Source organism: Eptesicus fuscus, chromosome 12 (assembly GCF_027574615.1).
Source record: "Eptesicus fuscus isolate TK198812 chromosome 12, DD_ASM_mEF_20220401, whole genome shotgun sequence".
In the NCBI taxonomy this organism is placed as follows: domain Eukaryota; kingdom Metazoa; phylum Chordata; class Mammalia; order Chiroptera; family Vespertilionidae; genus Eptesicus; species Eptesicus fuscus.
In genome coordinates this window covers 49,861,925-49,875,932 of record NC_072484.1, presented here as the reverse complement: position 1 = coordinate 49,875,932, position 14,008 = coordinate 49,861,925, and the positions used below count along the sequence as shown (strand labels likewise).

The following is a 14,008-nucleotide window of genomic DNA, read 5'->3' as shown; positions in this document are numbered from 1 at the left end:
TAGTGTGTGAGTTTGAAGTGGGCGGTCCTGAAGGAATTGTGGAATCTATACAAATTATGAAGGAAGGCAAAGCTTCTGCTAGCGAGGCCGTTGATTGCAAGTGGTACATCCGAGCACCTCCACGATCCAAGGTCAGTCTCAAGGTCAAACCCAGACTGCACAGTTGACTTGGGGATGTCTACAGTCTGTACAACCTTCCAGCAAACGGGATGTGCTCAGTGCATTTCAGAGCACCACAATAAGCTATCATTTTATTTGGGTTTTGAAATGCAACTTGTCTTCCCCCGTTCAGTGTAACTTTCACATCATAAGTAATATGGAGATGGTGCTAAAGATCATTAGATAATCTGAATAATAGACTCTACGATAGCTCCACTCCTCTGAAAAATGGATTGAAATGTTATCCATAAGCACAGGTTCTAAGTATAATTAAACTTATGCTTTTTAACCTAAAATCACATTGAGGAAAGAAATAGTCCAGGGTTTACAAATCCACAGATCTCTGGCAGATAAAACATAACCTGTAAAAAGGTCCATGGCAAACAGGACCTAGGAGAGTGTTAGTGATACCTGGAAATGTGTGTGGCAGGAAAATGATGTGATCAGATCTATATCAGGGAAAACAGTTTTCCCTGTGACAGGGGGGTTAACAGTAAGTAGTAATCCCCATCATGGAGACTAGCTTATGATGGTAGACAGATGAAGGGAACCGTACCTATAAATACTGCAGAATTTGGTGGCTGGATATTTAGGACAAGGGGAAGAAGTATCATCTTTGAGGGAGTCTGTATTTCAGGATATACTTTTGTCTTTCTTCACTTTATTTCTCCTGCTAGTACTCTGGGATCTGCATATAATTTGAAAGTGTGGCACCCTTTCCCCAAACCTTCAGTATGGACATTCAAAGACCATGGTCCACCTCCTGGCTTTGTCACTTGCAGGTCACTTTGCATCTAAACAAATCTTTGAAAAAATTAATTGCATAGCAAAGAAAGGCAGTGGTCCCTCCTTAAAAATATATAAAAGGCTATTGGTGCCATAAAACACAACTCACTTCATCTATTTACAAAGGAGCTGAGCTGCTCTTTTATGTTCTTTGACATAATCTGTGGTTTCATGTGCACGTGCTACATTTTTCTTAAACTCTATGAATGAAGGATTTTTTAAAAGTTTTTTTTTTTTCAACTGGACCACCTTATTGTCACAGCCAGCATCTTTGTCACTGTCACTGTTACAGAGAGGGATTTAATGGGAGTATAAACACACACCTTTTCCCAGCTGGTAAATAGGCTGTCTTTTGTACAATCTCAGAACAACAATACCCAATGTATCTGTCTGTTACAGAATTTGACATTCTATGACCCAAATGGGAAGCCACCTGCAGAGCTTGACAAAGATGGCTCAATTGTGACAGACTTTCTCTGTTAAATTAAAGGTTACAGTATAGGAAGTAGCTTTGAATAACTGGATAAAAGCAAGACCTGGAGGTGACTGCCTATGTGGGTTTTCTATTTTTATGGAGTTCCTAGCAGCTTATGAAAAAAGATGATCAAAGTAAAAATTAAACTTGAACTGGCTCTGGGTGAATATTTGAATGATAACTGGTGATTGAAACATCTCGCTTATTTGGGCTCTATTAAAATGTATGTGAGGTGTATAAATTAAGAATACAATATATGATATCTGCTTTGTTTGAGAATAGTAACACAGATGGTCACCTTTAATTAAAATGTGATTAATCCAATTTCTTAGAATTTGGAATACCAGTCAGGGAGAACTTTGGAAATCTATTACTCATTAGCTCATTTGACAGATGAATAAGCTGAGTCAGGGTGATGAAGTTTTTATAAGGGTTAACAATGGGATGAAGGAAAATACCTTTGTAAGCAAGTCTTTGGTATTCATATAGCTTCTAGAGCAACGATGGTGGAAGGGTATCATGTTGCCTTGTTCTGGGGGTCTGGTCCAGAAACAAATGTTGGATGAGATCAAATCATGTCTACTTGAATGTTAATTTCACGAAATTTGGCTTACTTATTAGTGCCAAGCAAAATGTCTGAAATCCAGTTAAAACTCATGGAAAAAATAAACTGGTGTCTATCTAGAGAAATGGACGTGGTAGCAATCTTCCAACTTTTGAAGGACTGTCATCTGACAGGAATCAGAGGTTAGGCTAGTCTGCTGGGGTTTAGTACTGCAATGTATTTGAATGTTTGAAACTGGAGAAATACAGTTTTTGATTCAATATAGATAAGGTTTTTGTTTTTGTTTGATCTTCCCAAAGATCAAATGAGATTCTATAGGAGGAATCCAAATAGTTTGGCAGGGATTTTGTATAATAATTAAAAAATCAAGTAAATTTGGGGCGCAGATAATAATAAGCTCCTTTCAAGACCAAAACTTGATGAGTCTGTAATGGATGACTGCCCAAATATTTGTCTAGTTAGTAACAGTGCTGAAAAAGATTTTCATCTCCCAATTCCCAGTACAGTCCACAAAAACACACTATGTGGGGGAATGGTCAAATTTGTAAGTCAGGAAAAGAGATTGGTCAAAGGCATTTAAAAATGTATAAATGGAAATAATTTAATAACTTTAGGTCTTGGGAGAATAAAACTCTAGCTTTTAGTAATTACCCAACATTTAAAACTTCAAATTAATTTTGAGTACATTGTTCCTTATTTCAAAAATCTTTTGAATAAAATTAGGGTAAAATAATCAGAACACTTGACAAATATAGTCAGTCAGTATTTCATAGTGATGTTGTGTTAATTATATAATGAGCTTAATTGCTGTAGGCAGAATCTTAAAGATGACCCCTGAGATTTCCAGCCTAGTCCCTAGGACAGTGAATGAGATAAAATATCACACACTTGATTATGTTAAATTCCTGGCAAAAGGGATTTTGCTGATGCAATTAAGGTTCCCAATCGGTTCACTCTGAGTTAATTAAAAGAGAGTTTATCCAGGTGAGCCTAATGTAATCACAGGAGCTTTTTAAAAATCAGAGTTTTCTCTTGCTGTGGACAAAGGGGAAGTCAGAGAGTGAAGAGCTAAGACTGACTTCCAGGAGCTAAAACGGATCCCTGGTAAATGGTTAAGAAAACGAGCTGCAAAGACTTGGGTTTTCTGCCTCATATATATGCTCCTAACAGAGACCACAGTTCAGCTTCCTAGTATTTGTAACCTACAGAGATGATAAATGGGCATTGTGTCAAGCTGCTCAATTTGCGGTAATTTGTTACAGAGCAAGGAGGAAACTAATTCAATAGACAAACGGTAGTAACTCTAATGGATCACAGTGATACCTTTTAGGGTTCTAAAGATTGAGTTTGCCCTTATTATCTCGAAAAAGGGAAATGAAAATTTGGTAAACAAAGTGAAAAATTTAACTGGCTAGGTAACTACCAGTGAAAAGATCATAGTTCAATTTTGTTTTTCAATGGTATCTCAGTTTTGCACTACTGGATTTTGGAGGCTACTCAGATGGACTTTTTAAATGTTTGATATTTGTTTATTGTGATCTGAAAATAATGTTTATAATGTTATATTGAAATTTGTTGTAGGGTGTGTGTTTTATCAACATTCCAGAAAAGAGGTTGACATTTTGGCTTTCTTCTGGATGCTGCTGCCTCCCAAACTCATGGGTTGTCCTGCTGGACATGGCCCAGCCTGTCCAGTCACAATCAAACAGCAACCGCATAAGTCCTGGCTATACATATATATATATATATATATATATATATATATATATATATAGAGAGAGAGAGAGAGAGAGAGAGAGAGAGAGAGTGTTTTGTTTTTTGTTGTTGGTTTTGTGTGTGTGTGTATGTGTGTTTTGTTGCTTTTTAGAGAGAGAGAGAAAAGAAGGGAGAGGGAGAGAGAGAAGGATCGATGTGATAAACATAGATCAGCTCTCTCCTGCATGTGCCCTGACCGGGAATTGAACCAGCAATCTTTCAGTGTCAGGGACTGCATACACATTTTTTTGAATGTGGCTTTATTTATTGAAGTGTAAAGTTTTGAAAACCATGGACAGTGTTTCTCAGACTGTGTGTATTTAATTTGTATTTATCTTGTAGAAAACTGTTCTGGCAAGTCTTAAATAACTGCCCCAAACAATGCCTGTTTTCTATACATCACTGTGATGTGAAGGGAGGGGCAGGTTGAATGGTCAGGATTAAATGTTTGTAAATATATTACTTAGCAAATGGTTGGCTAGATTTACCTGCTGTAAGTATACAAAAGGGACCCTGCTCTCCTTATTAATGTGATGGGAAGACAGATATTGCTAGAAATTGCTTATGCATTCTGAAGCTTCCCAAGTCGTGTTTAATAAATCATTTTGTCAGCTCGAACTTTGTGATTGATTTGAAAGAAGAATGCATCCAAATGATTTACCGAGAGATTATAATTGGACTATTTTACCAGAGTTATAGATGATTCTGTTGGTCATTTTCTCTTTTCTTCAGCAGAGAGACTGGGGAGCTCTCTGTCGTTTACTCCCTTGAGTAAAAACATTGTCATATGGCACCCTTCCCCTCAGTGATGCTATGGCACGAGCTTTAACTGCTGGAATGTTATTTAAATCGTAATGCAGGGAGGCTTTTACTTGAGGCCTGGTGGAGTGAGTGTGGGAAACCTGGGTCACTTTTCTGGCTAATGACATTTGTAGTAACAGCCCTGCACCAAGTGAAGCTAAATACCCACTGGCTTGGTTTTATTTTTTTTCTTGATTGATAAGAAAAAGTTAAAAAAATAATCAAATACTTCAGAAGTGAAGAATAAAATTGTTCACTTCTTCTGTAAATTAGTATTATGTCTAACAAGAATGACCCTTAACTATAGAAGGCACATTGCAGTTCACGTAAAAATGCAAATCAATCACCTTCTAGGGAAAATATGGCTTCTCTCTAGAACTGTCACATGAGCAAATGTGCGTGGGATATGCACACTGCCTCTCTAAGGGTAGCAATATTCTTCTTTCAAATCACTGTATCTCTGGAGAAAACTGAAGACAGCTATTGACTTCAGAGGGACACATTTATTTTCCATGAACCTCACTTATTTCTCAATGGGCAATGTTCCCTTGCCCCTTTAGGAAAAGGGAGATGGTTTTGCTTATTTACTAATTTTGTTGTAGCTTGTTTACTTCAAGATTTTAACTTTCTTTATGGAATATAAGCCTGTGAGAATTTTAAAAATATGTATGTGAGGTTGTGTATCACACTATATACCCCAATACTAAGGGGCATATTGTTGAGAAAAGCTGAATTCATTACCGCTCTTAGGTGCCTTTGTCACTTTGAGAAAGAAACTTAGGTTTTCTAAACCTTGTTTGTTTCATTTTAAAATGGTTATGACAAGTGTTCCTTATAATTCTGCAACACACTGTGTCTTTTGGTTTTATGTTATAGTTTAGAGTTTTATAAATATGTTGTTTTGAGAATTATTGTATTAAAATAATGAAAATGTCCTTTGTTCTATATCATTATCCTTATGTGTGGCACTTAAAACACTGGCATTTAAATAATATGTGATGGATGTTGAACAAATGAAGGCAATAAAAAAAACACAGAATTTCAAATCAACCATTGAACTAGATCTTAAAAATTCAGGAAGAAGTTAGTAGACAGAGAATGGAAAATGCTTACTTCTTGTAGAAGTTACGTACATAAAATAACTGTGTGATATTCAAAGATATGAAGGAAAATTTGCCAGTTTATGGATTTAAAAATTTTTTCATTATAACCATTTGGAAGCCAGTGAAAGATTTTAGTATGAATATGAGTATTAGATTTGCTTTTTTAGAAACACAACTTTTATGGGGCAGGCATTGGAGGTGAACTGGAAAAAACACGCAGGACAGTTGGGAAACTTGAAATATCACAGAAGTGTCAGTGGAGGTAAAAAAAACACACACTTTTCTGAGGGTTAAATTAATAAGAATTAGTGCCCCACTCAATGAGAATATTGAGAACAGAAGAGAAATGTCTTTTATCTGAAATAATAAAATTTTTTACAATATGTTTTTATTGATTTCAGAGAGGAAGGGAGAGGCAAAGAGATAGAAACATCAATGATCAAAGAAAATCATCTATCGGCTGCCTCCTGCACACCCCCTACTGGCAATCGAGCCTGCAACACAGGCATGTGCCCTGACCAGGAATCGAACCATGACCTCCTGGTTCATAAGTAAATGCTCAACCACTGAGCTATACCAGCCGGGCTAATAAAATTTATTAATGCGGGGGCAGAGGGAAAGATCTAGAAAAAAATTGTCTTATAAGATTCATTGATAGTGAAAAATAAGAAAAAAAGAATATTGAGTGATGAAAGAGTTGAATTTTTAATTGAATACATGTCTTTAGTTTATAAGTGATCTTACCTAATAATATAGAAACATATAAACTGACTGTACTTCCGCTACGCCCACAGCCAATCAGAGTGAGTATGCAAATCAACCTAACAAAGATGGTGGTTAATGTGCATACATACCTGGGTCCTGGGAACCTCCTCGGCACCCAGATCACTCCCAGCAGGCCATCAGAGGAGCGGGGGGCCCCCTTCCCAAGCCTAAAGCCTGGGGAGGAGGCTTTAGGCTTAGGAAGGGGCCATGCCTGCAATCGGAGGGGCGGGGGTCCCCCTGCCCAAGCCTAAAGCCTGGGCGGAGGCTGTAGGCTTCAGAAGGGGCCGAGCTGGCATTTGGAGGGAAGGGGAAAAAATCAATGGAAACATATCCTCAGGTGAGGAGAAAAAGAAAAATAAAGAAAGAAATGTCATATCCTATGAAAGACACATCTTGAAAATGCCTAAAGAAAGTTGTCATTTTTTCTTGGTGAAGGGACTGGAGTCCGTGTTGATGAAAACACCTTGGTGGCTGCGGTGACTGGCAGTGGCTGCAGCAGTGGGGTGATGGGGCTGGTGCCTTCTCCTGATCAGCCCTGTCGCCTCCTGCAAAGGGAGGCCAGACTTCAGCTTAGGTCCGCTCCCAACAGGGAGCGGGCCTAAGCCATCAGTAGGATATCCCCTGAGGGCTCCCAGTATGTGAGAGGGGGCAGGCTGGGCTGAGGGACCCCTCCGCAGTGCACAAATTTTGTGCACCGGGCCCCTAGTACATTAATAAGAGGGCATTTAAGAGGAAATAGCCTATAGGAATTCATGTTTAAAAAAATATAAAACACTTCAGAAACATCTGTATGGAAGATGTCTTCTTAATTCCAGAACCCACCCAGATAGCCTTCTTAGGGTGCCTGAGTTTTCACTTCTCACAGTTTGACTTTCTTCTTTCTGCCATGATTTAATGGACACACATTTTCATCCCTGGCCCTCATCCTCGTGTTCCCCATCCCATCCTCAGTGCCTTGAGTAGTGTCCAAGACAAAGTGAGAGGCCAGGGGGTAGATATTGCTGAATTAGTGGATAAATGGACACATGATTTCTTTTTAAAATCTGTCGTTGGTTCAGTTAATTGCTTGTAGTTTTTAATGCACGTTGGAACAGAGTCAAATCTTAACTGTTGATCATAAAAGTATGTGTGAAGCAGTGTGGTTGTGTAGGAGGATTATAGACCAAGGAATTAGAGGGAACTCATGTCTAATTTCCAGTTTATATCATCTGGGTGGTTTTTTGTTTTTTTTTTTTTCATTTGAATGTGACAATAAAACTTTATAGAGTTGTTGGGAGTCTTTAAAAATAACCTATAAAGTAGATTTCACAATAGTTTATACTCATTAAATGTTAATTTAATTTGTATTTATGTGGCCTTAGCTAAATGACTATTCTCTATATGACGCTGAAAAGAATCATAGGTTAGCTATATATACGTTATCTCTATATGATGTTGAAAAGAATCACAGGTTAACTACACTGCTTCACTTTTGAGCTAGATTATATATAAAGTGAAGCAGTGTAGTTATGTGCAATAATTTCAACATTGCGAAGTCAGAGACTACCTTTTGATAACCTTCTGTTTTCCTTTGGTATTAATACAAATTACATATATCCATACATTTTTGGAAGTAAGTGGGAGCCACGGAACTTTAACAGGAATGCATCAGGAATATAAATATAACATATTTGTGCTGTTATAAGGAGAAATAGGAGCATTTGGGGTAAGAAAATCCTCAGCCTTGGAAAATGGGACATTTACATAAAGAAAGGATACTAACATTTGAAAAAATATGAAACACAATTTAAACTTACTCATAAATCCTTCCGTCTTGCTATCCACAGGGAAAAATAATACCATTGATTGCAATCAAGACTGTCTTGTGAGTCTGAGAAAGAGAAAGGGAGTTCTGGTACTGTGCTTCTTTCACATTTTGATTCGGGGAAATGATTGTGTCCTTTCTGTGTTACAGATCTACTTGCGATTCTTGGACTATGAGATGCAGAACTCAAATGAATGCAAGAGGAATTTTGTGGCCGTGTATGACGGCAGCAGTTCGGTGGAGGACCTGAAAGCCAAGTTCTGCAGCACGGTGGCCAATGAAGTCATGCTGAGCACAGGCCTGGGGGTGATCCGCATGTGGGCGGATGAGGGCAGTCGGAACAGCCGATTTCAGATGCTCTTCACTTCCTTTCAAGAACGTAAGCTTCTGGGCTGTTCAGTGATGCAGGTCTCAGAGCTGTTAGTGGTGTCTTCTCCGTGCAGTTTGAGCCCAGCAGGGTGTGCTTGGGTAACTTACTGAAATCACGGGAAGTCCCTTTCTTTCTTTGGAATCCAGTGACAGGAGAGAGTTTTACACATGACATTCTGTCTACTTATGTATCAAAACCTTGATTAAGACAATTCCCACTATTTGGCTGGGAAATGATGAGTTCTCTGTATTTGGTTGAGCTCCTACAAAGCTTACAGAACTGATACAGCAGCGTCTGATGAAGTTTGAGTGTAAATCTTAAAAGCATATGTAGAAATATTTGGTAGGTTTTCTTCAGTAAGCTTCTCTTGCAGTCCCATTTATTTCAAATAGGTCTGCACCTACAGAGTTTCTATTAAAATAGGCAAAGAGAGAGAGATGCTTGGGAAGGGAGTAAATATAAAAAGTTTCAGAAAATATATAAAATGGCACAATGCGTGCTACCCAGACTAAAGTGCAAAGCATAGCAATTTCAGAAAATTGTGTTCTAACAAATAATGAGTCATACTAATAGATATATACTTGGGATATTCTTTAGAAACCTTGAATAATTCATGTTTAATAAGTGAATGCAAATAGAAAATAATCCTGAGAAATTTACCTTTAACAAATTGGCACCTTGTAATTTGAAGCTATACATTTTCAAATATATCGGAAATGTCAAGGATTTCTCAATGATAGGCACAGTAGCCAAACTTTTTTCAATTCATAAATGCTAAATCTATCAGACAGTTCTTTCGTATAGTGAATAAATAGTTCAGGTCTTAAATTCCTCTCTAATTATCTAGTGCGAGAATTCTAGGATCCCAAAAGTATTGAATGTCACTCAGTCTTTCTAAATCTTGATACCATCATAGAGTGTGTTAAATAACTTAGCCAGCATTATTGCAGATTTAAAAAGCAGGTTGCAATCTATTTCTTCATTTCAATAGTTGATCAAAATGTTAGAAATAGTCCATCTTTATTTCAGCAAGGTATTTGGGGGGGTGGAGAATACTCAAAATTCTTGTCATTTTTTTAAAGAAATTCAGGCAATATTGGTCCCTTCCAACTCTAAGACTGATAAAGATCTATGAGTATTTAAATTTTTTTCTTATATAAGAAATGGTGAATGATATCATACTGTGCATATATTGTTAGAAATATTCCTACTTGAGTAAAAGGTAAAAGTTTCCATGCATATAATTAAATTATTTTCAGAAGTCATTTAAGTGGGTGGAATTTTCAATGACTAATCCAGAAGACACAGGGTACTCTTCCACCATAGGAAGAAAGCACTCTACATTTTATGTTCCTACACAGTAACAGATGATTACTCTCATTTGAATGATGAGTATTACAATGGCATTCTTTGTGATTATCTCATAACTTTACAATAATCTTCAGTTGAAACTAATTTAATCATTGCCTTTGTAGTTTTGCTTTGATATTTATCCAATGGAGATGGGCACATATAGAGGTACTGCAAAAGAGATCATAACATTTTTAAGTATTAAGTGTGACTTGTATTCTTCAAGAAAGATAACTTATTTAACATTTAAATATATTCTGAAGTGAACTGTAAAACTTATTAAACATTATAACCATACAACCTTTGTTTAATCATCAGAAATATCAAAAGATCACAGTGTCAGTAACTAAAAGGTCATTTTGAGAGGTTAATGGTATGCCTAGCAGAAGGCCTCCTGGAGGATTAAAGGTGATGACCTTCAGCGATCTCAGTGGGAGCCAAGGAGAGACAAAGGGTGATCGCAAACAAATTTATGGGTGTGACTTTAGTGTAAGAGAGCAAAACCTAGTGAATTTTAAGCAAGGTCCACAGGGTTCATGAGAAAATTATTTCAGCATAAACACTGTCAACTTGGACTGAAAGGGACAGCAAGCACAAAATACAGAAAGGTTGTCAGAAAACCAAAATCCTCATGGTGTGAAGCAAGTGATCAAACTTCTCAGCTGCAAACATATGTTACCTTTCATGAGAAAGAAAGGATGACTCAGACAGCAGAAGCAAGAGCTTGGAGGGAAAAGTCCACAGCTACAGAAGATTAAGTCCTAGAACCTCCAATATAATCAAGAACAATCAAACATTTCCCCCTGCTGGATTTTAAAATTGTTATGGACCAGTGGCTTCTGTTCACTCTATTCTCTTTTTGGTGAGCCAGAACCTTTATACATGCTATCTTATGGCTGTCCCACCGTTGTGTGTTGGGAGTGTTGGGGCAGGTAGCTGGTCTCTTTGGTTTCATGAGTACATACATAGAGAGGAACTATACCCTTGGGAGTGAAGGTCAGGCTTCTTCAAAGGTCTGCTCTCAGGAGCCTCATTTGTACCCTTTTAGATGACTGAGAAGGTGAAAGTGTTGACGTTGAGCTGGTGAAATTAAGATGATATTTTGGACTTTGAGTTGATGTTATAATGGAGTGATACTCTTGCGAGCCTTGGGAAAGGGTGAATGTATTTTGTATCTGAGAGGGAAATGAAGCATTGGGGCCAGCAGGTGGCCTATGATAAGCAGAATTCTGTGATGATGCCAATATTTTCACTATGGGTGTACAAGCCTTAGATATATCCATCCCATTGAGTGCAAGAAAAATCTGTGAATATCATGGGGTGTTACTCCATGAGCATGTTACATTATGTGACCAAAAATGTATTATATAAGTAGGTAAGACCCCTAATCACTTGACTTTGAATTAATCATAAAGGAAACTTTCCTGATTGGTCTAATTATATACAAAAGATATTAGTAATAATTTTTATGCCCCTTTAAAAGGTCTAAACGTCAGGATGGAAGAAGTCAGAACTCTAGGCTGTAGCAAATACTCTTAGCCTTAAGAAATGGCACTGCCATGTTATAGATAGAGCCATTTGGCAGAGAATGGTGGGGGACATCCAGGACCTGAGAATGTCCCCCAGTTGGCAGCCAGTAAGAAAGCAGGAACCTCAGTACTACAACCCCAAGGGACTGAATTCTTTCAATAAACTGAATGAGGTTGGAAGATAAGGACCCAATCCACAATTCTCATGCTACAGATAAGAACCCAATCCATGATTCTTTACCTCTAATGCATCCTTAATTTTAACATTTTGAGACCCTAAAGAGAGAACTCACTCAAACCAGACTTCTGACCTACATAACTGAGATAATAAATAGGTGTTGTTTTAAGCCAGTAAGTTTGTAATAATTTGTTAATCAGTAGTAGAAGACTAATTCATTTAATGTGATGGATAATCCAAATGTCAATCTATCTATGTTACTTAGTATTACTTAAATATATTAAATAATATACTATTATTTTTAATGTATTTTTATTCCCAAATTTGATAGTTTAGGAGATATAGAAAGATATAACTGTAGGCAGTATAAGAAAAAATATTCACCTCAACATCAGCTTAACCTTGAAGTTGGGTATCTATATATATAAAGAGCCAGGGTCCATAACGTCCAAAATGACCAAATGGATGACTGAACACCGGAAGTCAGTGCTGGGTCACGGTGACCCAGCACTGACTGCTGAGGGGGCTGCAGATCATGCCAGGAGAGAGGCCTGGAGAGAAAAGCAGGGTCTGATCTACAGCCTCTGTGGCAGTTGTTGATCAGCCCTTGCCTCTCTTTCTCTCCGGGCCTCGCCAGCAGCTGTGGGGGCTGCTGATCAGCCCTGTCTCTCTGATCAGGCCCAGAGATAGGCCTGGAGACGCTGACTGGCATAGAAACCAACCAATCAGAACCAAATCTGGGTAAACTGTGAGGAACCAATGGCTGCCTAAGAGGCGGAACTTTTGACGCTGACTGGCATAGAAACTGACCAATCAGAACCTAATCTGGTTGAACTGCAAAGGCAGAACCTAAAGTGGGGGCTGAGGAGGTGTTTTAAGGACAACAGCTGTTTGGTGTAAGGTGTAAGAAAGCCATTCAATTTTTTAATGACCGGTTTGGCAGTATAGTGCATATGGCTGGCTATCAGTCCAGATATAGGGATTATGTATTTGTGTCTGCCAAGAGCATCTCCTCCTGCTGAAAAAGGCTCCCCCCACCCCCCATTTAAGCAATCCTATCAATCATATCCTATATAATATATCTATACTAATAAAAGGGTAATATGCTAATTAGACCGGGTTGACCGGCCATCTTCCAGATGTCTGACTTCCTTCTGGACAAAGCCATGGTGGAGGGTGCTGAGGTAGAGGCAGTTAGGGGTGATCAGGCCAGCAGGGGAGGGCAGTTGGGGGCAAGGTCAGGCCGGCAGGGGAGGGCAGTTGGGGGCAAGATCAGGCTGGCAGGGGAGGACAGTTATGGGCAATCAGGCAGGCAGGCAGGCAGGCAGGTGAGCGGTTAGGAGCCAGTGGTCCCACAGGGATCAGGCCTAAACTGGCAGTCGGACATCCCCCAAGGGGTCCCCAATTGGAGAGGGTGCAGGCTGGGCTGAGGGAACCCCCCTGTGCACGAATTTCATGCACTGGGCCACTAGTCTTCTATAGTTTTATTAACCTAATCATCAGTAAGTTTTCATTTTTATACTATTTGTATTCCTCAATCCATTCATTTGTCCCTTCAGTAAACACGCAAGCACCTAGGCACTGATGGCAACCAGATGGATAAGATGCTTGTTTCCTTTGAGGTGCTAGCACACTTATTCAAATTAAGTTCAAGGGTGTGACTTACTTCAGAAAATGTTCAATTATATCTGGTACTCTTGCTCCACACTCCCACCACACACTTCCTCATTTACTTTAGTAAGTTACCTACTCTAAAGCATATTCTAAAAAGCCTAATTTTCTCCTTGTAGAGATTTTTCTCCATCATTTTTTTTTTCAGTTGGATCTCTACTCTTCTGTGAGGTGATTGATTATTATTTCACAGTTCAGTGTTATTATCTTTTCTTGTCTGGAACATTGTTAAACCTGCCATCTGCCTCTTGTGCACATAATTTGCATTCTACACTAGATAGAGAAAATTCCTAATTTTTTGATACACAAATAGAATTGTCATATCACTTCAATTAACTAACTTGATGGATCCTAAATGGAAAAAAAAAGTATAGAGACTGTGAATATATACCAAAAATATTAATTACACTCAACTTGCAACCATAATATTTAATTTTCCCACTAGAAAATGCAAGACCAAACATGTTTACATATTTGGGGTGAATTCTAAGATCAAAAGTCATTGTACTCACTATGTACTTCCCCAAGGAAAGATAATATTACCCAGTAGAGGAAGCAATGTTACCAATTATAACACAGACTAAAATGTAAATTGATGTTTTATTGATATAGATCTCCAGCCTCACCATTATGAATTTGTGTATTTTAAAAGTACTAAGACCACTTTATTAATATAAAAATATCTACTTATATATGT

At 38.2% G+C, this 14,008-nt stretch overlaps 1 protein-coding gene across 1 annotated transcript in view; it reads left to right on the top strand.

Annotated features, from left to right (window-relative positions):
• NETO1 (neuropilin and tolloid like 1) overlaps positions 1 to 14,008 on the top strand; it is an 82,642-nt gene that overhangs the window by 55,633 nt on the left and 13,001 nt on the right. The window contains exons 6-7 of the mRNA XM_008160506.3: positions 4 to 131; positions 8,364 to 8,592. Of these exons, the coding sequence (XP_008158728.1) occupies positions 4 to 131; positions 8,364 to 8,592 (357 nt within the window). The remainder of the gene's footprint in view (positions 1 to 3; positions 132 to 8,363; positions 8,593 to 14,008) is intronic.